Here is a 27,455-nt window from a genome sequence, read left to right on the forward strand (position 1 = left end):
TTATGTTGTTACTAACCATTTATTAAGTACGCAAACTTTCTATATAACAGAGACAGTCATTTCAGCTACTTATCCTTTATCTTGATGGTAAACTTATGTATTACAAAGAAACTACTTTTATTTAGAAACCAAACAATACGTTTTCAGGTACTGAGGTGAAAGTACAATATTAACGAAAATATACCAAATCTCACAACAACAAAGCTATTTTACAAAAGCAAATTGTTACTATTGTAGAAACTATGTATAGTGACAGATTTAGGCCCGTATTAATAATACGATATTATTATTAGACAACATTTTTTTTTATGAAATATGTACTTAGCTGATAGTAAAAAAGAAAGTGTGAATAGAATAATAGCTTTCAGTGAAAGAAGAAAGTAGATTTAAAAAAATCTTATTAAAAAATAAGAAAAATATTTTTGAAATCAGTCAAGTTAAAATACCAAACAATTTCTCAAGTATCGTCTTGAGACACAATCATTAATACGGGCCTTTTTATTTTTAAGTATACAGCAGCCAGCCTTTTTAAGGAAATCTTTTTTTATCTACATACAATTTATGGTTATATGTTAAACTTTATAATTGACAAGAAACGTTTATATTTATAGTAAAGACAAAGGATAACAATAATTGTAAAGAGGCGAGCTTGATTTTCATAATATTATTATTATTAAATATTGAGGAAATATTGTTTGTAGTTTGAAAACAGATTATTACAACATACGTCTAATATTATTTCTAAATATGTTAATAATTACATGAAGATATTTAAATTCGAAATGATATCATCCTAAAATGACCCTTTTTACGAAAAGCAAGCTCGCTCTATTAATATGGGAACCTCCAGATTTATATTTAGCATGAGCTTAGGGTTGCCACTTCTCACGATTCATAACTATTGTAATTTAAATAACATTTATACCTTTTTATTACTTAGCTTAGTACAAGTAATATTAGTTACTTGTTTTCTAACCTCTAACTCTAGATTTTATCACGATAAAGATTTTACATGATTAAAAAAACAATATTGATACAAGTTTCTTAATTCAAACTAAATAACCACAGATAAACAATCCAAGAAGGTCACTTTATAGACGAATGCGATTTCTAAAAATTCAAATTTTGATTTTCGAAGATCACAAAAGTTGAAGATGGTTTCATTTCCATTGTTTTTTTCTTTAGACAGTTGTCAATTGTTTTTTTAGTCGGCAGGTGGCAACCGTAAGCGAAACAGTGTGGGTTTACAAGTTGTCGATGATGTATGCGTCGTCGTTATTCTGCTGCCGCCTCATGTTGTCCATCTGTAAGAAAATTTGAGTGTATTTAAAATCAATGGTTTATCAACCTCACCATTTCAGCTACAGCATGTTCACTGCTGAACATAGACTTCCATCAATTAGTTATATTTTCCTGACCGTTTGGAAGGGTCCTGCATCCAGTTTTATAGTACGAAACGAAATGGAAGGACATGTTAAATCACATAAATTAAAATAAGGAAAATTCCTCAGTCAAATAAACTGTCCCCATGGAATCTTTTTGCACGCTTGAAATTGAAAAATCATTGGATGTAATTTAAAACTAAATAAAAATATAATCATTTGTCAACCACATCATAGGATGTATGTGACAGCCCTATAGGCAAAAAAAGTCGCTTTTTGAAATTAAACCCAATATTTTTCATGAAGGATAAGAAGTGAACATTTGGTGAACCGATTTAAATATTAGTAGGTAATCTATTTATTTATTGAATTTGAATCTGCAGTTATGTTTCGGAAGGCCTTTAACTAACTACTAAACAAAGTAGAGCTATGTTTACTAGACATGTCCAGGGCAAACGACCTACTCCAGACAAGCATATAAATAATTCTCACCCAATGCTTGACGATGTTCCGAAGTTTGAACTTGATGGCGTCCCGGGAGGCGCCGTCCTCTCTGTCGTACACACCTGTTGAATTTTTAGTTTGGTTAGTATAAACTCTTTAAAGTCTCGATAGGCTTTCTTTCAAACAAATGAAGCCAGTCTATGTCTCTGTTGTATTAAAGATATTGAGCAGAATAAAGTAGGTACTTTTAACTAGGTTTTGCCAAGTTTTGCTCCCAAATTAGTCCGCATGGATTTCATCTTGACACGCTATAAGATCCGGCCTGCAACCTTATTAACCTTTTCAACGCCAATGACGGATACATGCGTACATCAGGTTGACCGCCAACGACAGATTAATCAGCCTTAAAAATGATGTCAGTAATAGGCTAATTGAGTATTATGTAACTGGAAAACTGGAATGCAACTCTCCCTCGCACCTACCCGCATACCTCCCCGCGTTTGCCCCGTCCGTACCAGAGAGTCGGTGTGACGTCATGGCTGCCAGGTACGCAGTTAACACGACCGGGTTGTAATACATATTTTACAATATATCCAGGGTTCGCCTGGATGGAGGGGCGTCTCTTCCTGGCTCAGCTGGTGACACCTATCAGTTCTTGGTTCCTTGTTAAAGAGGGACCACTCACCACCATCCCTGACGGGTATGATGTCGTCTCCCAGGGGCAGCAGGCCGCTGTACCCGGAATGAGGGTAGCCTGGATGGGGGGGCGTCTCTTCCTGGCCCAGCTGGTGACGGGCTATCAGGTCTTGGTTCGTCTGCTGCGAATAGAAGGTTGTTGATGTTAAAATGTGGCCGCAGATTTGATTCCTGGGACAAATGATGATAGCGTGATCAACACACGCTTTTTATTTTTATTATCAAAACTATCAGAACATCCTGAACCATGACTTAAAATGATTTGATTCTTTACCTTTTTTTTATATGTACAAAATCAGATACTTTTGATATCATCGATTTTTTAAATTATCTATCATCGATCTTGAAGTTTTGATTGGACTAATGTTATCTACATACATTTTATTTATAAACTTTTCTTTTCTCTTAACTTATTGCGCGAGATGATTTATACAATGTAAGAATGAAAGTTCATCTATATTTCAGCTGGATTCTTCATATTTTCTGGCCACAATAACTCCTTGATTTTCAATACGAATAAACACCTATCCCCGTAGACCTATATTCTTTTTTATATCGCCTGCTGAAGATAAATGTAATTTGTATTCTATAAAAAATATTTGTGTTTAAATTTTGAGTATATAATGAAGTTTAATGATCCTAAAATCTTGCAAGCTTTTCACGATGTGAGCTTTTACTGCTACATTATTATGATTTTGGTGTGCTACGTATTAACCACGATGACGATTTAGAATGTGGGAGATAAACCCTTGACATACGTTAACCAAATTCAAACCTCTTTAATATGGATAGGTGTTAACAGGCTAATTTACCTAATCGTAAAAGTTACATAAATGAATAAGCTTTAAACTGATTGTTTCCTTTGCAAAAAATTCACCTTTTTTATGTAACCAAGAAGGTTTTAAGTAAACCACCCAATATGCAGATGCGTTGTCGTCGTTTAGCTAATCTTGTAGACTAGACGTGTGCCTCATGCAAATGTCGAATCAACAGTCGCTAGATTTAATTAGAACAGGTAAGACCTTTGTTAAGTATTTAGAGACTGGTGTGAGAGCGTTGCTATTTGTTGAGGTCCTTGCTAACGAGAGTTTTGGTAACACAGCAGTAGTTTTCAATAATATTAATTGTGTGTGTACCTATGTGTCTGTAGATATTTGCACACAGGTCTTCAATTATTACAAATCCATTTACCAAAGACTTCTAAGGCTGAGTTGCACCATCTTACTTTGACTTTAACAAGCGTCAAAAATCTGTCAAACTCCCGGCGTCAAAAAAAAGCACCGGTTATTGTTAAAGTTACTGTTAAATAAGCTGGTGAAACTCAGCCTAAATACGTAACTTCTTGTCAGGCTGTACGGTGCTGCTGTGTATGACCGAAAGTTGTCATTCTTTACATTTTGATTACATACTTATTTGACCTTAATACAAATTTAATTCTGATGAGCCACTTAATTTTTAGTAGATACGACAAAGTCTATGGCTTTTATGCTAGCCAAAAAGATGGTGTCTTTTTCAAGACTGCTACTTAAACCAACCCAGAAGTTTGCTATCGCAATTTAGAGCTCCTGCTTGCTAACTGAAACCTAAAACTTTCCAAACCTAAATAACTTCAAAGTTCGTATCGTATCGTTTCAGCCGAAAGACGTCCACTACTGGACAAAGGCCTTCCCCAAGGATTTCCACGAAGACCGGTCCTACGCCGCTCACATCCAGGCACCTCCCGCGACCTTCACCAGATCATCGGTCCAATTTGCAATAACTTCAAAGTTAATTTTACTTAAACTTACGTCAATGGCGGCAATGTCAGACCTCTTGCCGTGCCCTCCGAAGCAGGAGTGACCGAATGCTGAACATCCTCCTGTTGACAAAAACATTTATGTCAAAACTTCATACAGTTCATTCCTGTAAAAGAATTTTGTTTAGACTACGTAAGCTCTTAAGTTTTTACATTTATGACAATAAATTATTACCTAAACGCTCATTCAATGTAAAAATGACAAAAAACGAACGTAATTTTTTTATTGTTTTATTATCTCGGTGGCCAGTACTTGTATCTACAGAAAAAAAGATTTTAAAACAATAAGGATAATAACCGATCTTTTTACGTCAAACTTTTTCAACATTGCCAGGCAATTTCATCATAAAATTGGGTCTGGCCACAATTTTCACTAATTAGCATTATCGCGGGAAATCTTTCGTACATTTTCCGGAATTTTCTCGATTCAAATTCTTAATTCTAAATAACTACAGCCGGAGCCAACTGAATTGAAATCGAACAAACAAGCGAGTCCACGCTAAAGTCTGGGTAAACAACTAGTTCATTCCGATTGCCTAGGTAGAAATGCTGCAGTATTTTAGATTTTTAGACCAATTTGCGTCTCGGGAATGTTTGGACTTTGCTTTTAAAAATAAAGCTAATTGGGTCGTTTTCGTTAGGTGTTGTTCCGGTTATATTTTAATCCGTTAATTCAAGTGTAATGAGGTGTTTTTATGAATATGAGTTTACGTGGGACATTTTAAACTTGAATCAACCTTATTTCCCGGTAAGAAATACGATACCGTTCATCAGAAAGCACGTTAAGCCGTGTCAGTATTTCGATGACGTTTTTTTGTCATTTTTTAAAGAATTAATTAATGTCCCTTTATTTCTTCCGACATTCATCCATATTCCAATATGAATTACGTGTACCACATTCGACAGACAGACGACCGATTCTTGAATTAACATTGCTACAAAAACATTTTTCCTCCGTCAAATAAACATAGAACCGAAATGTGGGCCCAAGGCGCCTCCATTGACATACGACACAACTCGATTGTTCCCTTTCAAAGCAACCATTGTAATATTCAGTTTATTTGTCATTCAAATCAAAAATTGATTTTCTTTGATTCGTCATACGTGTGTAACAGATACCTTTTTGTGTCATGCGCCTTGACATTTTCGAGTACAACAATGAAATGCTGATTAATTAACAGCCATTCAATTATACTTTCGGTTATTATGTTAAAATGAACCAAATGATTACATCCTAATTTTTCTTTTAAAATTCGTTACTTGCGTTTGGCATATTTAAAATTACTTAAATTGCTCAGTATAAATAATAAAATATGTTACTCTTTATTACACAATGCACCTACAAACATTGTAATTACAAAAATGGTAATTTTGCAAATTGCAATCTACTTTTTTAATCCTGGCCTTCAACGCCGATATTTTAGAACACATTTTTGCGACCTCTGCCGTTCATTATAATAATATTCTCTATCCACGTCCAAATTCAAATTTGTGTTCGAATCCGAATTTGCCACAGATTATCGTCATAACAGTTCTATTTTTAAAGATTCGAACATTCGAACGCTGATTAATCTGTGGAGAATCGACAACCTCTTTGGTATCAGTTAGAGATGCAAATTCGGCGCGCGTGCCGTTCCGAGCAAAAAGGTTGCAACTTGCAATTCTCTCATTTATCACAAAAGAGGTTTCTGACACAGACTAACAAGATTACTAACTGGGGACGATAATTGCGTAGGTACATTCTGTACGATGTTTTGAAACAAGCGTGTTAGAGAGATTAGTAAATTACCTACCAAGTTTACTTTTGTTTTTATTCAAGGTTGATTTTGTTTAGAATAAAGTTTTTTAAAGAAAAGTATCATGATGTTCACTATAACCTTTTGCTACTAAAGAAGCATTGAGTAGTAGTAGTAGTTAAGTAGTACTTTAAAAGAATTGTTGAAGTTTTAGCGTCTCAAAAATAACTATTTCTTAGGGTAATGTCATACTGATCTGAATGTACATAATAGTACAATTTTCAGCGAAATTCTCTTTCATACCTCTTGCACTTCGATCCGCAACGGTTAAGGCCATAGCCGTAGGATTTGTTTCAGCTATTTTCTGTGTATAAGATCCAAAAAAAGTAAATTGTCACTTATTTCCGCGCCAAAAAAATGCTGACAGATGTCAGAATATCGTTCCCGTTCACCATTCTTTTTTAGAGTAGGCTTCATTCATTCGGATAAAGGCCAAAGGTTACACAACACACCACGTAATGCCCCCAACGTTTGCAGTGACACGCATGTTGCATCTGGCGATAGGATTAGTTCTAACGAACCTGCCGTGATGTAACGGTCTAAGGCATAAGCTTACTGAAGCTATTGTAAGCTGATCATCCGTCATGGATAATGATCGTTTTTGAGGATGATTATGTCCTCTCGTCATTCATTAGTATGTCAATAATGTCATGACCATGATTATTTGACTAGGTATTTAGTGCAGTCCTGTGGGTCTAGACATAATGCACTTTTTGATCGAATCGAAAATCGAATCCGTCAAAACTCCATACAAAAAAAAGGCGTTTCGACCACTTTTCGACTGGTTTGCGATTATAATGTGCACTTTGTCTAGACCCACTGTTGTCCCCCCTGGCTAGTTCGTCTGGCGTACTTCAAACGATTATTTCGTGCGAAGTTTTCAATCAACATTTTTAGTAACGACAATCAAAATTATTTAAAGCTTGATATTACATCTTTAACTAATTAGTAAATGCCAATAGTTGTTAGACCAATCATAGGTCGAAACTTTTCTTGACTTATTTCAATAGTTTTATGGCCATGAGCGTCAGTTCAGTCTGGCCTAAAACAAGTAGTAAAGCTTAGGGATTAGGACACAGTTTTTTTCTTCTTTGACTCTTGCGGATTGCAGGATACGGTTCTATACGGCCTACTACGGTAACTTGAATTTGGTCGTAATTTCGTAGTGTTTTAGACCTCCTTGTTTGCTCCAACCACGCATTAGGGTTGGCGCTAACTTGGTCGTTGAGGCTGCTTGCATAACTCGTTACACGACCTGGCCTGTGTTTACTCGCACTAACAAATACAATGGCGAAACCACTGTTGGGTTAGGTTATTGTGTGCGTTGCTGCTTGAATCAAGTCTAGGTACATCGAGAGGCGGTTAACTAAGACCACCTGGATTGTGCTGCTCCGACTGGCTTATTTTGTACCAGTTATAGTTTACTTCCTACTTGACATATTAAGAAGTATTTATGTGCATAGAACAATTTCTGCCTTTATTGTGATGGAAGAGCAGCACTTAGTTTATAAATAAAATTACGTTTAATTAACCTTTTCCGTTCGGGAGGCACATATTGATGCCTAGTCTAAAGTCACTTCTCAATACGGGGACATCTATAGTTGCTTTGGCAAAACCAATACTAAATCACGATTTACGACAAAAATCAAAAAAATTGCAAATTCAATGTAAAATACGCATGAACCTAATTTAAAGTACATTCGTTGCAGAATATACAATGTATATTCCAAATTTCAATTACCGTAAGTCTCTTACTTTTTAAATATCTTGATGTAAAGTGGAGCAAACAAACACAGCGTAAAAATACCCCGTATTGAGAGGCGCACTTTGGTTTCCAATAGCCCGTAGGGAAAAATAGCTCTTAAGCCCAACCACGGCTATTTGCATAACTTAGTATTCTATGAATTTAATAAAGATTATCCGATTCCGAAAAATCTATCACCAGTAGAAACTAAGTAACTACATATCTCAATCTCTAAATATACTAGTTCCTTAAATATCGTTTATACTAACTAACCCATTTCAAACAAAACCACCTGCATTTTCTCTCCCCTCATGAAACAATTAACTCCTTTTTGGTTGCAATAATAATGTTACCATATTCAGCGCAAAGAAACCGCAACAAAATGTCGCCGACGCGAATTCGCAGCCACAAAGGGGGTCATAAGCTTCGTTTTTCCCGCTTAATTGAGAAACGTCACTTACAGCGTTACTACGGGAACCGGCCAGAGAACAAAACACAAACTTCATTCGTTTTGAATTTAGAACTCTACTTTTTTAAATGTTTGTTGCATGCTATGTTTTTCTCGTTTAGACCTTGGGTTTAGACAAATGGGACATTAAGCTGCACTGTTTTAATAAGAGCTATGTTTATTTAAAATGCATTAAGTAGGCCAGTACTAAATAGTATTGTAGTTACTGATATTTTAAGAAATAAATAATATCGGAGAACTTTATGATTCAATTATATTTTAAATTGGTAAGATACTGAAAAGCAGTTTTTACAGTAAAATTAGAAACTATTCGTTTCTAGGCAAGTAACATAATTTCAATCCACTGTTTGATTTTGACAATTCTCGCACTTAATAAAAACAACCCCAACTAAATTATTTGTCTAGTTAACTATTGTTGTTATAATTTCCAATTATCACGTGCATGTGGACTATTTTAAACTAAACCTAGCTTACCTAACGTATAACTGGTTTTTTTTTCTTATTTTAAAAACGAAATTTTCCTAACCCTTTACATAATTAATATTAAGTTAACGTCTCACTCCATGTTCATTTTCACAAATCAAAACAAATGAAGGTGAAACCGCCAAAAACTTATTTAAAATCATCCCCAAGTGTCCCTTTACCTTTTAACTGCAAAATGAACCTTAATCACTTGCTGAGAAGTGTCAAAATGTTGTAATTTAAAAGTAAAAGTGCCGGACTTATTGCAATAAACGTTAAAATTAACGTTAATGGACATACACGGTTCCATCCGCGGACTCCTTTGAGAATTACACGATATTAAGTTTAAAACTTTTTACCAAGATAATAGTTTTAAAAGGATAATCTTAGCCTGATTTGCACCGCCTAACTTTAACCGTAATTATAACGATGACCGGCGTTTTTTGACAGACTTTTGACGTTTGCTAAAGTTAAAGTAAGGTGGTGCAAGCCGCCACTCTACATTTCAATGATTGATATTAAAGCCAAACATACCTAACTTGTTGAAATATGCCAGTTAATTAATTTTATTGATAATATTTAGTAAATTCCAGCCCATTTTAATTATAGAGGGGGACTTTCACCATTATAATTATAGAAATAACCTTATGTGGGTGTCACCAATAAAGATAATAATAATTATTTTGTTCAAACCTACGTCTCAGGTTTGAACAAATTAATGAGTACTTCAATTAACTCCTCTAATTAATGCTATGAAGTGTTATTTCATGAATATCTTAAAGTAATTACTAGTGTCAGTCACCTTACGTAATAGGTAATAGGTAGGTACCTACTTTATAAATATAATATGTATAGTAAACGGAAATACATATATACAACTAGCATTCCGCCCGCGGCTTCGCCCGCGTGGAATTTTGTCTGTCACTGAAAAACTTTATCGCGCGCGTCCCTGTTTCAAAAACCGGGATAAAAACTATCCTATGTCCTTTCCCGGGACTCGAACTATCTCTATGCCAAAAGACAATGCCGGAAATTGGCGTCTTTTTTTTTTCGCGCGGCCATCGACCAAACTTTGTTTTTTGATTACAAAATAGTGTAATAAATCAAACTTACTATGACATGTATACCTCTAAACTCAGTCTGAACTGAGTTACGAGCATTAGAAGTTTGATGATTTTCATACTAGATTTGCTTTTTGCGCGCAAAGTTTTGTAAGAAATTGCAACAAACTAGTGAGATTGTATGTGTAAACAAACAATAATATCCATTATAGGCTCCAGACATCAGTATGGAGCAGAATCAGCGCAATAAAAAAATAGCGCAATATTTTGTTGCAATTTCTTACAAAACTTGCGCACAAAAAGCAAATCTAGTATGAAAATCATCAAACTTCTAATGCTCGTAACTCAGTTCAGACTGAGTTTAGAGGTATACATGCCGTAGTAAGTTTGGTTTATTACACTATTTTGTAATCAAAAAAACAAAGTTTGATCGATGGCCGCGCGAAAAAAAAAAGACGCCACTTTCCATACAAAATCTGGCATTGCCATTTCATCAAGATCGGCTCAGTGGTTTAGGCGTGAAAGAAAGACAGACAGACAGAGTTACTTTCGCATTTATAATATTAGTATAGATAGAATATAGATTACGTGTCTATTATTAGATTTTAAATATTGTAAAAATAAACTTTTCGCTTTAGAAAAGCCTCCTACATGAGCTTTGAAAGTTTGAAATTCCACAGACAAACTAAAATCCAAAAGTCACTGGCAAATGTTAATTTGAGTCTTTGTCCAATTTGTTTGTGCCAGCTAATAAGCGGCTTTTGACTAGTTGTTTCATGGTTCTGCCACAATAGACGAGCAGGACAGTATACATTGAAGTAACTCTTAATTATATTCAACATCATCTCATTTCAGCCACAGGACGTCCATTACTTAACATGATGATTTTCACATCACCCGATTGCCAGCCTGCTTCCAGCGCCATCCTATATGAGGTCGTTAGTCCACCTTGTGAGTGGACACTCCGTTTTAGGTATTTCTAAGTCATTTATTCTGTATAATAAATAATAGGCTTATAAAAGCGGTTATACAAAATATAGGTACGCGCGCCTATTACTTTATTTCTACCAGTGCTTCAGGTTAATAAAGGGGCCTGTGTTGAGAAGAAGCATAGGTATTGATTTTTTTTGTTCTTTAAGGCGGCTTTTTGGCCTTTGGAGATGCAAAATATCGATAAAAGTACCCACGTTGACAATATAGTCATTATTTCAAAACGAGTCTGAAAAAGGTTGACGATTTCTTCTCACTTGAGCCGATCAAACGAGTCCATTCAGTATTTAGGACTCCTGAAGTGTGGCAGGGTAAGCAATATTTGGGACAATTATTGGGAGGGCCAAGTGAGAAATACATAATATATGACATCAATTTTCACAATATTACCGGATTTCTTCGATTTCTTTGTCACATTGTAGATATTTACGTCAATGAATTCTACAGGGTGTACCAGAATGGGTGAACTGCTAGGGGAGGTAGCTCTACTAATGTACTATCCCTAAAAATATGAAAAAAAAATTGAATTCGGATTTTTTTTAAATAAAGTGCTCTAAACTCGAAATCTAGTCATTATTTTCAAAAGTTTGTTTACAGATAAACGAAGCGATCATGTACAATTAGTATTAGTAAGAAAAAACTTAAACTTAGGCAAAGCTGATTTATTTTCACGTTTTCAAAAAAATTTTTTTTTGTGTCCTTATGCGCTTTATAATTTTTCATATTTTTTAGGGATAGTATATTAGTAGAGCTACCTCCCCTAGCAGTTTGATTCAACCATACTGGGACACTCTGTATAAATTTTCCCTTCGAAATGTTGCAAAGCTTGAATGTTGTGGGTGGCAGTTTAAGCACTTAAATTAGTCTATTAATAACAGGTGCTCTAAAATCTAAAATAGTTTACAATTTATTTATAGGGGCAGTTAAGTACTATCTTCTGCCCACGACTTCGCCCTCGTGTTCAAAATAGCCTATGTTCTATTCTGATAATAAATTACACCTAATACTGTAACAATTTATCAAAATACGTGCAGTAGTTTTTGTGTTAAGAAGTAATAAAAGATCCATTCATGCATATTCTATGCTAACTCAAAAGCATCTACTTATAATTGTTTTAAAATATTAATTTATAAAGCGTAACTAACCAAAAACAATGTAAAAATGCGAATACAAAAGTATTGAGACCATTATTTGTAGACGAGCGAATCAAGCTTAACATTGTGGCATCTTGCGTAGTTATATTAGGAGTTACTTTTCAATGAAAATGAATAGTCTAATGTGCTGTCAACTACTTATACCTAACCATTCCTACTGTATCAAAAGTCAACTGTGGTTTCGCCTTTGAATCGAACTTTCAATAGAATTTGTTTTTATTCAGAATCAAGCGCTTTTGTTCTTCTGACGATGATAAAATCATTGTTAAATTAGGAGTTAATATTGTAACAGAAAAGTTAACAACAATTTTGTGGGTTGTGTAAGTAAAAGAAGTTATAAGCCTGTAGAATGACTTTTATTGACAATTTTCCCTAAAGGGCTGACTTTACAATTCAAACACAACTTCTTAATCTTTATGAGAAATGTTTAATTTCAATCTACTTTTATTTTCGAAAATCTCTCCTTTTGATTTTAATGTTACACCTTTTTTAAACTTCTTTAAGCATACACATTTTAGAAACATATCATCCTGTAGATAAAACATCTCTGACTCCTGATTTTAGGAATTTACATACTTTTAGCAAGAAACCCCTTGAGCCCTCGAAATGTGAGAGCTTTTTAATTAAGCTCTTTTACTTAATTTGAAGATAAATGTTGATGTGAAAATTGTACGTGCTTCTTAAAAAATCTTATATTTACCTCTACTTTTTCTTTGTTATTTTAGTACTATGGCTCACCCCCACTTCGCATGTCCCATGCGGGAACCTTCGATTGGAAAATCCAACGTCCTAATAAGGCGATATTCCAAGAACCACAACGTATTAATTGCCTACAATTATCCTACTAAAGTTGTCTATTTTGACAAGGTAACTTAGCCCTCATTACCATTCCGAACTTAAGGCAAATGATTGTGAGTTGTAGTTATTGCAGGTGGGGCAACAGCGGGGCAGAAGCGGGGCTTAAAGTTTAAGCGGCGTGTAAACAAACGCTTTGACCTGGGCCCGTAAACATAAGTCAAAACTAAGTCGCTGAGTACATTTGAAGACAAATAGAAGGACTACAGATATAGATTTGCTTAAAGAAGCCTAGACTATACCTTGAAACTTTACAAAAATAAACAAAAGGGAAAATTTAAACAGGTTCAACTATCATACATAACTTGATGTCTCTATTCTATAACTAAAGCGGGATTCAGGAAAAGGACATGAAACATTTTTAAATGTTCATAATCCTTGTTGTTCAATAGTAACTTTAGATACTTTTGTCCGTCTTTAGCTTTCGGCAACTCTTCAAAACAAAGTTTCGTCATCATCACCGTCATAGTGACGTACTAAAGTGTGTCAATCGCCTGACGTCATGCTCAGTTGTTTGGTAATAGTGATTATTGCGTGGCGTTTGTTTGTGCGGATTTTATTGGACTACGCAGTACACCTTTTTAGTAATTTAGGCTCAGTCTATACGAAATTATCCTTCAGAGTTCTCAAGGTGAGCAGCATCTGAGACATACTAAATTAGTTGCCTAATTTAATATTTTTAGACTTTTATCATCTTACCATGTTAACAATTAACTCAATGTTATAATTAAAACTTAATTAAAGTAGAAGAACAATTAAAAAACACAAACACAATTGAGTTTGTTCAAGCCCAGAAAGTTTAGTATTCCTTTTTTGTAAGGGATTTTTTATTATGAGAGACTATCACTCCAATAATGCACCCATCAATGTATTCTTAGCTTAAGTTCTCTCCAACAAGAACACAACTTGTATCGCTACGAAAATCGGAAAACAACTGAAAACAAGTGCCCTTCTGCTAGAATAACATGTCGTTTCGCCAGGTCGACGTGGCCTATCGCTAAATCTTGTTTATGTCTCTGCTCGTATTAGTTGATATCTTTTTAAGGGTGCCGAAAGCCGACTACACATAATGCCTTTGCGCGCCAGTAAACGGGAGAAGTGAGGTAAAAGTAATGAATGAGTTCGAGAAATGAGGTAAAAACTCATTAATTTCATACCACTTTGTAAACTTAGATTCATAAACAACCTTTCCCGTAGATATAGGTACACATTTTTCTGCTATAACATGACAAGATATAGATTTTTCATTATTCGTACTCGTGCTATTGTTTTGGGAACCTACTCAATTAGTTTTGATTTATTGCCAAGTAAATTAAAACTTTCTACGTTCCCAAGATACGAGTATACCTACTAATTTTACTGAAACATTAATATTTAGTATATCCAAACATTTTGGAGAAAATTTTTACTTATTATAAGGAAGGAGGAAAGACATCGAAGTGATCCATCGAAAAGTTTTAGGAGATTGAATAATAATTATTACAAGAATACTATATTTTCTTACATTTATGTAGATTATAAGAAAGCAATCTATTCTCAGAGTCTAATAACCACGAACAAATACTTGCAAGGGGAAGAAAATTACTCCTTTCTCAGTAATTTTCAATAGAAAATGAAGGATGTTTATTATTAGACCAGAACTTAATTATCTAGAACCAGCAGTGTATGTTATGCACGGAAAATAGGCCCGGCTGGCCATGTGAATTTTGGAACAACGTTAATTAAAACTTTCTACTAGAAACTAGATTAAATCCTCTATGGACTTGTCCCATAGATGAGCCTCTATAGCTGACACATCAACACAAATCGTAATTGAATATGGAAATTCTAAGCTACGTATTTTCATTTATTTCTTGAATAATATTATGAAAATTTCGAAAAATCTTGTGTATTTCATGCAGTGAATCTTATTAGTTTTTTTTATTATTATGATAGGAATTTGAAAAATTTAAAAATTTAAGCACACTGATACATATTATTGTACTCGTATTCGATGAGTTTGATTGCAGTTTGTTAAAAAATTCGAATCAAGAATATTCGCGGCAAAAACTTTTTTGAACTACCTATTAAATAGTACGAGTTTATTAATATTACTTGACACTCACAAATCGCACGAAGCCATAAGACATGTCATAAAAAAGTTTAGATAAGTATAAATAACTGTTATTCAAGAAGGCTGTATTTCTAAAATTAAAAAAACAATCGTTAGGCTTGCGTTACCCAAAAAGGTCGGACAAAAAAGACCCCGCTTATTTTTCCATTCAACATTTGTTTCCAGCCAGTGGCTTTTCAATCTAACGTTTTCTTTTTTAATGAAGACAACCAAACGCAATATGTTTGCCCCGCTTATCCTGACAAAGGGTTAACACGCGTTTTAACCGGTCAAATAAGTAATCCGGTCGGGGAAGGTCCGATCAGACCGCAATGTTTGACCGCACCCGACGCCTGGCTTAAGTATTGTGGGGAATGCGTGCGTATATTTTAATATTTCATTTCAGACATGTCCAAATTCATTAAGAGCATTGGCATATTTTGTGTATGTTTATTTTTTAAACATCGCCTAAAGATTTTGTATTTTACATCTATATTTATAAAAGCGAAAGGTCACTGATTGACTGAGTCACTCATCACGAAATCTCAGAAACCACAAGTGCTAGAAGTCTCAAATTTTGCATGGGGGTTCCTTTTAGAACGTAGGTACTCACTAAGAATGGATTTTACGAAACTAAGGGGGTAAAACGGGTTCCACGCGTACGAAGTCGCGGGCGGCCGGTAATACAGGGTGACTGGTAATTAGCACAATAAATATGACATATCTTCAAGTCACAGCAATAATAGAGTCGCAAGAAACCTACTATGGTGACTTTACTTAATGTGAGCTTACAAAGTTTTGTTTTAAATTAATAACAAATTATAAACAATCAACTCGTATTACACGAGTGAAGTTAACTCAATTATAAAATTAACAATATGCACGAAACAATTTCTGTATTATTAAGTAATCTAAAGTTTATGGTAAGATAATACAGGTTAACGAGTAAGAGTGTGACTGCATGGGACTTTTTTTCCAAACGAGTAACAGTGTTATTCGTTTAGGTGTGACTCGTTGGGAACTAGCGCTTTTAAATCTTGTCCAGGAGGGCGAATTCGCCACGAATGTTCGCGCGTAGGATCATACGCGCGTTGGCGAGATACTAGCAGCCAATACATTGCATCTACAAGACAATGCGAGTTGAAAATTCGACTCGCGCGTGTCTTGTGAACGCAAGTCACGCTTGCGCACGGGTCCGTAGTCAGTAAGGATATTATGTAGTGTACTCGTAGTATCGTAGCTCCTAGCACAGTAAGGATATTATTATGTAGTGTACTCGTAGTATCTTAGCTCGTAGCACAATAAGGATACTATGTAATAATTTTCGTAGTTTCGTAGCTTTGTAGCTCGCAGTTTTGTAGCTCGTAGCACAGTAAGGATATGTAGTGTACTCGTAGTATGGTAGCCCGTAGCACAGTAAGGATAATGTAGTGTACCAGTAGTTTTGTAGCTCGTAGCGCAGTAAGGATATTTATGCACTCGTAGTCTCGTTTCACAGTAAAGATTATTATTATGTGGTGTATTCGTAGTTTCGTAGCTCGTAGCACAGCAAGGATATTACTCGTATGTAGTGTATTCGTTTAGTTGATGTGCCGTTGTATGTACAGTCGACAGCACATCAAGCTATACATTTTCGTTGCAAAGTCGCCCCTATCGCAACTACGTAAGATACCACAGTGTTTACGTTGACGTGCTGTTGACCGTACTTAAAATAGGACTTACGTTTGGCTGCGATGCCTTGTGCCAGTAGCAGGACCGCCAGGATGGTAACCGCAAAACAGGTTTGAGCCATTTTATGTAAGTACTGAAACAATTGAAAAACATGAGATTAAAAACTCGGTAAATACTTATAATATCATATTGCTTCAAGCCTTCATTTCTAAGGAAAACTTCAAATTCTAAAAGTATGCCCTTTAAACTTACAATCTGAGTTATCTGGTAAAACTGAAATCTATTCACAGACGCAGAGTTACAAAAAGCTCATCATAATCATCATAATCATTTCAGCCATAGGACGTCCACTGCTGAACATAGGCCTCCCCTAAAAAGCTCACTAATCGATTAAGAATTGTATAAATAAGTTAAGTTACTAAGTACATAACGTAACACGTGCCTTATCCGACCTTTTCGTTACAACAAAATGAACAATAAAAAGTAAACAATAACACTTAAAGAAATCATAGGACCAACCATTTGTTGAATGTCAACTTTGATGTTAGAGGCCGAAACACTCGGGTCTTCGCGTCATTCATTTGTACTTTTATTATAATTATTCTGGCAACACTTCAAAAGGAGTTGCGACGCAAATGTTGCCATTTTCAAAATTGTTAACGAACTTTATTAAATTACTATTTATGGAGAGGTTGGCAAACCACAAAAATACTTTGGCTCTTAAACTTTACTATGGTTTTAACAAGCTTAGTGATTTTATACCACTATTTAACTTTAATCAAACTTGGCAGCGCACTGTACTTAGCAGACGAGGCGAAGAAAATCGGCAAGACCTGGAGCGAGATCAAGCGCGAAGCTCAAGACCGAACGCGATGGAGGACTGTTGTGGACGCCCTCTGCCCCATCTAGGGGACATAGGACCTAAAGTCAAGTAAGTAAGTCATTAACTTTAAAGTTTTAAGATAACTATGAATAAGGTACAACATTCATGACGACAGAACATAATTTCTTAAAGTTATAAAGAGATAAATATCGAATTAAAACTTCACAGTTATTTAATTTGACGGTTCAATAATTTTGTATTGCACTCCAGAAATCACTCACTACACTGGTATGAGAGAGTGCTTAGTTTATTAATACGTAGTGTAACTCTAGTCGAGTACTTAAGACGTGGTATTAAGATGGACGTGCAGACTTAAGACCAAAGTTGAGGCGAACTTCAGAACTACAGTTCATCTCAGGTGATAGATAGACAAACTAGTAGTACATTATTAAATGAATAAACAATCTACACTATTGTTAACCTAAAAAGATTTGATTTTTTTTGTAATGACTATTCAATACAAAAAAAAATCAAATCTTTTTCGAGCCTATGCTCTGAAGCTACTGGACGGATTTAAAAAATTCTTTCACTGTTAGAATTATTTTTTTTTCTGATGAACATACCTTAGGGGGTACGAAGTTCACCGTCTCATCTAGTTGATATTTAATTTTTATTCTGATTATTATTTAATTTTGTGTGCAAATAATTATAAAAGTTCTTAATTCTCTTTTTTTAAGTCACGGTTTTTAAAGTCTTTCTTGCTAATAGCTATTTTCATTTGCTTTAAAAACCATTTCCACAATGCTATTTCGAAACTAATAACATTAAACAAACTCTAATAAACAGTCATTTCATATGTCAGTATAATAGCTATTGAATTCCGCACTGATGTGGGCTTTGGTATTGAAGGCTGACGTGATGTGAGTCACTCGAACTTTTTATCGTAAAAGTTGGATCTGTGTCAATGCGCCGCTATTCACGCCTCTATCATGTATGTTCGCTGCATGTAGCATATTTAACTGAATGCAATTTTGTATAGCACCAAAGTACCTATACATGTAAACAAACAAATCGGTATTCATCTATTTTAACAACCTTGTTGATTTTCTAATCGTCAAATAACTTTTAACTGAAGAATTAGTTTGGCACATTGACAGTTTCAGTATGGGAAATATGTCAAAATGACTAGTTTATTATTCAGTTAAAAGTTTACTGCATTGAAAAATAAAATGTTTGAATCTTTGGTATGTACGAGTAAAACTGTTTCATTTTAATCTAACTCGTAAACAGGAGAAAATCTTCAATTCAAACCTTCTCTAATCTTTATTGTAAAATTGCCATGCTTAAACAAACGTTTCCCCAAAATTAATAAAACGGTTTAATACAAAATCAATCCAATCACCAATCACTTCAAATTAATTTTGCTGTAATGATAAATTAACGGCCATTTATTTGTTGAAAATAATGTTACTATAAACCCTGTAAACAACGTGAAAATTACGTTTTAAATGCATATCAAAGTCCAGCTTCTGAAGTCAAATCGAATTATGAAACATGGCAACACTTGGTCCTGAATGAAATTTCACGAGCAGTCCTCAGATGTAATTAGGTTGCAAAACAACGAAGTTACACATTCGGACGGCGGCCAGCACGTGGAGACCTCCAGTGGGTAATCTTAGGACTGTATTACAGAAGTAAACTTAAGATTCAGAGTCGATTCAGTCTTAAACATTTTATTCATGTAAGTAGTACATGGCTACTTAAAGTTTTTGCATCCACATTCACATGAAAAACAACCCAAATGTTAAGCTATCGCTATATTAATTGTAATGGAACGCGTAAATGTAAGATGAAAAACCTAATTGTTGCTGAAGTAAAGAATCTCATATCTTTTTGGCTCGCTAGAGCAATTATTTTTTCATTCCGAGTGTTAAGCTTTAACAACAATGTAACCACAGTAACAAGACCTGAACTAGTTAATTGTTACGTAAAATATTCGCAACAAAATGCTACAAATTTCACATTTCATTTGACTTTGATTAAGCTGAATATGTTGCGATGGAACAGTCTTAGTGGAAGATTTGTTTAGGTTATTTTTCCAGTAGCTAGCCATCTCCCCAATAGCTCTCCACTTCAATGTTCAGTATACAAAAATATTTTAACTATGACTCTAAAATAATTGGGCATTGCAGAGGCCAACCTACACTGGCCAGTCCAGTCCATTGACGACAAGCGGATCGGTATCTGACGCCCCAAGCACTGCGGACTCCACAAAGATTTGATTACCAGCGGCAAGACGACATCGCCAGTCAAATACTGGCACAAACTCGGAATTCAAACTTAGTTTTGTTTTTTAATCACGAGAGAAAACAAATGTGACATTTGGTCTTTAAAAATGCTGGCTGAATTAATAAAAAATGATGCATTCTTTATTTCAAGTTGAAAAGCGATAGCAAAAAAGTTTAATTGATTGTTTGTTGTTTTTCTTGGACCACAAATTCGAAATTTGAATTTACTGCAATGTTTTCGCATTTTGGTTTCTTTTTAAAGTTTTGGCACAGAGGTTACAACATACACCGACCTCCTGCCTTCTGGATCCCCTTACAAATAATTGTCTAGGGATGAAAAAAACTATATTCATTGTTCAGTAGTGCAATTTTTCCGACTATTAAAGATGATAATTAGTAGGCCGATACTTAGGTCCTAAAATATTTATCAAGCCACAATACTTTCCTCATAACGTAATATGCTTCTTTCAAACCTAAAATACTTGTACTGTGTATTCCCAACTGAACTGAATCTTATATTCCCCATCACTACAGGTCCCAAGGGATCTGGATTTCTATTTCTTTGACAAACTGAAACACACTCGCTTAAAATGTCTACCGAAACAACAAGATTTGTGCTAAAGATTTACAAATAGACAGTTTATTTATTTAATCAGAAACCAACAGCTGTTTTACAATATTCATGTTAGTTTGATGAGCATTAAATCTAAGCCAATTAAAGAGTTTCCTAGCTGCTTATAAGTTCGTACATTATTACATTTATCATGTAATGAGTAATGAGTACCAAGCGCTGCATGCTCAACCATGTTGCTTCAACATGTTTGATCGTTGTCCTACACAATATTTATCAAGAAAATAAGAAAATGCCCGCACTAAAACAAAATATGATACACTAACACGTAGCTAGAAATATAAAAAATACAATGCTAACGAAATAATTATAACAAACAAACAATGCCCTCTAGGATTTTTTGGGACATAATACGGAGTCCACGCTTATGTTTATTATTTTTACTAGTGACATTCTAGAAACAGTAATTACTTATACAAAATTAGATAGAGTAATTAATCTAGCCATGTTACAGAAAACAAAAACTACATTGTCTGTACCGCAATGTCTTGTGGGAAAATTTTAAACTTTAAAAAACTACCTACTTTTGAAAAGTTTTACTATTACCTATAGTCAAATTAAATTATCTTGATACTTGACGACGTTACTGCATTATGTTCAAGTTTAGGGAGTTATGTTTCAGAACGTTATCCAGTTCCTCTTTAATAATAGATTACCATTAACGCTTGTCGTTATTAAATTATACTGCAGTTGCTCGTTGCCAGTTAAATTATAAAGCGGCAAGCCGAATCTTAGTGCCTGTCAGGTAAAATAATATCCCCGCATACTCATGTTTTATAAATGACTTCATTAGCTTAGAAACCTACATTGGACTTTAATAATTTTTATTAGGGGAGACCGAGGAGAGTTGTAACAGAGGAGAGTTGTGACATTGTCGATTTTAACTATCAGCGATCTCGCAAAAGCGCGCATTTGATAGCTCGAGACTTGAACTAAAAAACGCGCTCTGTTAGGAACTCGCTAATACCTAGTAAAAAAGTTCCAAAAAATGGACTCAACTATTGTGGTGAGCTCACTGATGATACATGCATATTTAGCGTAGCACGAGGGGCTAACGGGTCTATTAGTAATTGCTACAAATTACTAGTACCTAAATAAAAAAAAATCACAACTCTCCTCGGTCTCCCCTACCCTTGCAATAATAGCAAAAAAATCATATTTTTTTAAAATCCTTCAGCTACGTGTTTGTGCATGAAAATAAAAAAAACAACTCTCCTCGGTCTCCCCTACCCTTGAAATAATAGCAAAAAAAAAAATTTTACAATTCTTCAGCTACGTGTTTGTGCCATGTTCATGAATTTACGATTCTTTAGCAGTGTCCACCAAAAGTCATATTGTAGACTTTGCACTGTATATTTGACAGAGCAATCCCGCTGGCAGTAAACTAAATGATGCTCCATACACTGAGGCGATGAATAAAAGATACAAATGCACTAGAATGACGAGTCTAGATTCCATAACTTTAACTTGTCACAATAACATGTCTGTATCCTCAGGGAATGTAAATAAAAACGGGATACGGCATTAACATGCATGATAAAAACTACATTAAAGTGTTAGATAGTTGATTCTTACATTATGATAATGACGTATTTTTCTTTATTTCGAACAAATTGTCGTCACGCTATGTTTTCTGAAAAGGTACTGCTTTGTAGCAAATAGGCCTCAAAAGTTCTGCTATTTTTCCTTTATTCTTTTAAATTACACAATCCTTCCTTTCAAAAAAACTGTATATTATTGTTATTATTTTATTTAGGATTATTTAAATGATAAAAAGTAATATTATAATTTTGATAAATGCTTCCTTAAAGTTTTATGTTGTGTTGTGTAATTTGTGATTTCATATTGGTTGATGTTTTTTTAATTTTACATGTTTTTGTAATTTCCAATACGATAATGTTATTGTTTATGGAATAAATGACTATGACTATGTACCTCGAGATTAACGTAAAATAAACACATCGAAAATCATTTTCCGTAAAACAATACACTCTCAAATACTTGAAGGCTAAGCTTGCGTATAAGCCTTAAGGTACCTACCTACTATAACCTAAAGTCACTCACACACTGATACTTTATTAAGATCCCGCAAGTTTCCGATGTCTTTAGACGTGCTCTAATCGACTCTCACCCTTAACCCCCATCATGGTAGACCACCATAACTTCGTACCCTTCACCGAGGTTCCCAAATTGTTCAAACATCCTCATAGAAAGTTTCAAATTGGTTCGAACACCTCAATGGCATAAGATAATCGAATAAACTTCTCGCGATTGATACTGACAACTTTATTTTTTTTTTACTTTTCGTTTTTTGTTTTTATGAATTTTGTTTTTCTTGTATTTTACAAAAAACTGTAACATTATTTTTCGTTCTTAAGAAAACGCGTGTAAGCCTGACTGTGAGTCTTAAAAAAAGAAGGAAAACATTCTGTGACATACTCGTACCTAAGAAAAAGAAGAACACACAGAACTTTTAAAATCTGGCTTATTTTAGCTCCATTATCATAATAGACTAAGTGAAATAAAACACGGACATAAACATAACAAAACCACTTCCTCCTTTAACTACGGAATCCTAAAAACGCCGTATTGTTTGAGTAACTTATTAAAACTCATATGGTAATGGATCCGTAGGAGACATAATTTTTTTACTGATCATTACAGAACGTTATGTGTTTCATTCATTTACCATAATGCTCTGTAATGCACAAAAGGTACCATCTTACCGAAGTAAAGTTTTACTACCGTTTTATTACCCTTATGACGATTGAAAGAGTGAAATATTCGACAAGCAACGATTTACGTGATCGAAGTAAAAGAAAACAGCCATGTTAACACTTAACAACTACTAACGAGGCACCGAGAAACTTAAGATTTTTGGCTGTAGACAATGTAGGTACCCAGGTAGGTATCAATCGTTATAGATTTTTATTTGATAAGGTCACACACATGCTGTTTGTTACTTAGGATGTACCGTTCTCATGAGACGTATCAAAGCCATCACAAAATTGATAGGTAGTTATCGTTGCATTAATAAAGATAATTGACTCCAATGGATAGCACTTTTTCTTCAAACTTATAAATAAGATCTATAGGTAAATGTTTTAATAGTTCATTCATTTTTTTAGTTCATTCACAAATACAACGCCGTCCCCAAATCAAAGTTAGCTTTTTAAGACTTGCGTTTGTATCTAAAGAATAAAACGAGTGTAGGTACAAATGTGTCTTGTTTATTTTTGTGATATCTTTGAAAAAAAGTGTAGGTCTATTCCATAGTCTAATACGATATTTCCCAGTCAATTCCCCAGCGAAAGAAAATATGAATAGAAAGAATCTTGAAAACTAAATGGGTAAATAACCTAAACGTACACAAATGAATGTGGAATTTCTTGCCCTGGGTTTAACCGCAATGCATTGTAGAAATACTCGTAATAGTACGTATTCTGTGGTAATAGTAACAAGTTTTTGAAAAAGATTTGAAAAATCAAGAAAAACTTTTGAAAAATGAAGTAGTAACCCAACCGATTAAATTAAAAGCACAATGTACCAAATAGGAGGCGGCACCTAAGTTGATTTTTTTTTATAATTTCCAATTAGCGTAGAACTGACTCTTTAAACACCTCCACTAGAAGTAGGTGATAACTTATATTACGATGTTTGTAGAATAAGATAAGGCGGTGGATGGATAGGTAACATCGGATACATTCTAATCTGTCCAATTATCATATACGAGAAACAAGATAAAAAGATACAGAAGTGTGTAAACGTATTATGTTGAGTACCTGAATTATTCATTTATTTTCATGAATATTTTGCACTTAAACCAATTGCTCAAGTGCTCCAGAAAATTTCCTTGTTATGTTTATGAGAATAATTCATTTTTTCAAACACCTTTAGGAGTAGGTACCCTTTATGATTTTATAATATAAGATTTTATTTTAAATAAAATAATGATTTTATCTAAAAATAACAACTTGTAGCACTACTGAGTGAGTGTCTTTAACATTGTTAAAGTTTCAGATTCATAATATCTATGCAATCTAAATTGATAAATAGCCATGCAAGTATTTTCCATTATTTTTTCTAAATATATTTTCCCCACGAAACATTTTACGCTATTGAAAATTATATTTAATTTTTAGGTAACAATATTGTTACCATATTTTTTCAGCATATTATTTTAAATTAAAGCTGCTAGTGTTAAGTTTCAATGAAAAAACAATTTGTCATACCAAAAAAAAATATTGCAAAATTATTTATTCTGAAAATCTTCCATACAAAATGAAAGTGTTATATTAGCAAACTAAAAATAAGAATTTTTAATAGACATTATTTTTTGCGTCAAATCTAGCCAACCACTCTTCCAATAAAAAACTGTCAACGTAAAGACAAAAGTAGTACCAGCTATGACCAGTAAAATGGAGCTGGTCTGAATGATCTTACAGTAATTCTGGAGGAAGTGAACTGTGGAGATAAGACATTATAGTTTCTGGAGCCGTTTTATGCGGTGCAGCGGCTGATCGGACTCGATGTATATTTTTGAACGACTGCACTCTGCGATTGTACAGTATCTTTCATAAGGATGTCACGCATTTTTAAAAAAAAGTTACTGTGGATTAATGGATTTAAATTAACTTTTTAAAAAAATAAAACCGACTTCAAATGCGTGAACACAAAAAAAAACTAAAAATTAAAAATATTCCGTATAAAAAAGTTCATCCCCAATTTTCCACCCTTGGGGGTGAAATATTTTCTTCAAATTCGCATGAAACCACCCTTTTGATAATACCTATTCAACAAAAAAATGATCGTTCAAATTGATTTATAATCGGCGGAGATATTGCGTATAAAAAAGTTCATCCCCAATTTTCCACCCTTGGGGGTTGTTTTTTCTATTATTAAATTTAAATGGGACCACCCTTGAGGTATTACCTATACGCCGAAAAAAGATTTGTTCAAATCGGTTCATAATTGGCGGAGTTATCGCGTAACAAACATAGAAAAAAAAAAAAAAAAAAAACATACGGGTCGAATTGAGAACCTCCTCCTTTTTTGAAGTCGGTTGAAAAGGAGGAGGTTCATTATTTGGCCTCCTATATTTTTGTAAATTATCATCATTAGTCATTAGATTCTTTTAAGGCTACATCCTCATCCTGAACTGTTAATCAATTTAATTTTATATGAAATGCTAAGATTTACAGGTTTACCAAATAGGTACTCAAAATCAAGTAGTTTAATGATTATTTTTTATTCCTTTTACAATTTCAATATTACTGCTAAACATTTATATTTTTACTCATAAAACAAAACTAAAAAGGACTATTTCCCATTTCAACTTAATCGGTCTATAGTAGAGCTAAAATCTACAAAGCGGCAGCCCTATTTGCATTGCTTTGCTTTGCCTCAATGCAAACTATTCTTGTGTCTAAATATTGAAGAATCTATGAAAATGAAAAGTATATTTGTCAGTGAGAAGATATCCCAAAGATCAAAAGGTTTTGTTTATTTTGATATGCAGCTTGATTTCAATTTATATTAATCTAGCGAGTGACCCGGTAAAATTTTGAAAAGGAATATTTAAGTAATGTTATTTTAAAACTCAAAGCTCTATCGTGAATTAAGTTTAAAGCATGAAATAATTAGATTTTTGCATTCCTTCAGATGGATGGTACTTTTAGAGATTAGCCTCCTGAGGAGATGGGTGATTTTCATTTAATACAAATAATGCTTTATTTGTTTTATGAATATTTTATTACAACACAATTTTTTATTTAAAGAGTTTTAATTTCCTTATATTCTTGTGTCTACAAAATTGTCTTTAATAGGTAATAATAACTACGTATAGAATCTGACCATTTAAAATCTGCCTTTAATAGATCTAACAGTAAAACCGTAAATAAATACTGATTAAGTTGTTTATTCCAATCTAAAACTAACCAGGAAAAGCATTGATTTATTATTAAATTGACTTGATTTTACAATCAAAATGATTGCGAATCTCTTGTTTTTCGTTTTGTTAAAACTTCACGGAAGATATTGGCGGCAAAATGTGCTATTTTAGCGGAAAAACTTCATTTTCCTCAGAAATCAAAATAGGAAAATAATACATAAAGTATTATTAATCACAAGTAAGTTAATACAGCTCAAAGGTATTTAACTGGTTTGAATTTAATAATGATCCCTAAAAGTTTAAAGTGAGTGTATGGTTTAAAAAAGTTCACAAGGATAATATTCCTGTTCACTCAGGACACTTGTTACAAAATCTTTTAAAAAATATCTAAAAATCGAACTTACAGTTTTTTTATCGTGTATCATAAATTCTTTTTGCCCTACCGGCAATCAAAACCGCATGGACTTCCGAGTGCTATGTAGCATTTATGTAATATTAAAATTTAATTTCGTACACAGATTTACACACAATTATCTAAAGAAAGTGAAGTGGTTTTTTTATTTAAATAAATTGCTAATTCACAGGCGAGTTTTCCGGGAAAATTATACTCCGTTGGGTTATAAAAGATGACTTTACGTCACTTATTGTCATAGCCAGAAAAGTACTTATTATATGATATCTAATGGAAAACCTTTTAAAACTTTTAAATGCTATTTTATTTACATCAAAAATAGTTATACTCATAGTTGAAAAAATTGTGACTTTTATAGTTTCCCGGAAAAACAAGAAAAAACAATCATTGTTTGATTAAACCGGATTCGGTAGACATTTCAAAATTCTATAAATGTTGTTTTAACTTTTTCCGTAAAAGTATATAAACTTGGTCATTTTGAACTTATCCAGCCTTTTTAAAATTTAACTTACTGTAACATTAAAAAAAAACACTTCCAAAACTTTCCGAAACTCAACAAAATCTTCTCAAACTTGTTAACTTTTATAAGTGAAATGAGTTCAAAGCTACTTACGTTGGGTCTTCGTGATACTTGATACTTTTAGCAGCCGCGGCACATACTCTGAGCTTTCTGGCTCGGTGTTAAATGCGCCAGGGCGGGCGGGCCGCGAGCTTATATGCGCGTAGAGCTTACAACGGCCAGAGCGGTGCGTGGGCTTCGTGACGCCATAAGGAGTCTTAACTGATTTGTGTGGAGTAGA

The 27,455-nt window shown here is 33.9% G+C and overlaps 1 protein-coding gene across 1 annotated transcript; it reads right to left on the minus strand.

Moving 5' to 3' along the window:
* Positions 1 to 27,344, minus strand: LOC135076575 (neuropeptide CCHamide-2). The gene is made up of 6 exons (XM_063971009.1): positions 27,269 to 27,344; positions 16,663 to 16,744; positions 4,310 to 4,380; positions 2,512 to 2,644; positions 1,875 to 1,948; positions 1 to 1,304 (listed from the first exon to the last, which is right to left on the minus strand). Exons 2-6 carry the CDS (start codon positions 16,730 to 16,732, stop codon positions 1,245 to 1,247), a joined length of 408 nt encoding a protein of 135 aa, XP_063827079.1. The 5' UTR covers positions 16,733 to 16,744; positions 27,269 to 27,344; the 3' UTR covers positions 1 to 1,244.
* Between the last annotated feature and the right edge of the window lie 111 nt (positions 27,345 to 27,455).

The sequence above is a fragment of the Ostrinia nubilalis genome, chromosome 12 (assembly GCF_963855985.1).
Source record: "Ostrinia nubilalis chromosome 12, ilOstNubi1.1, whole genome shotgun sequence".
NCBI classification, from domain to species: Eukaryota; Metazoa; Arthropoda; class Insecta; order Lepidoptera; family Crambidae; genus Ostrinia; species Ostrinia nubilalis.

Excerpts from the sequence above, each read along its gene's own strand:
- LOC135076575 (XM_063971009.1), bottom strand. The coding sequence starts at position 16,732 with ATGGCTCAAACCTGTTTTGCGGTTACCATCCTGGCGGTCCTGCTACTG. Across the intron at positions 2,645-4,309 it reads CTGACATTGCCGCCATTGAC|CAGACGAACCAAGACCTGAT; the intron begins GTAAGTTTAAGT and ends TTCTATTCGCAG. Across the intron at positions 1,949-2,511 it reads CATACCCGTCAGGGATGGTG|GTGTGTACGACAGAGAGGAC; the intron begins GTGAGTGGTCCC and ends AAAATTCAACAG.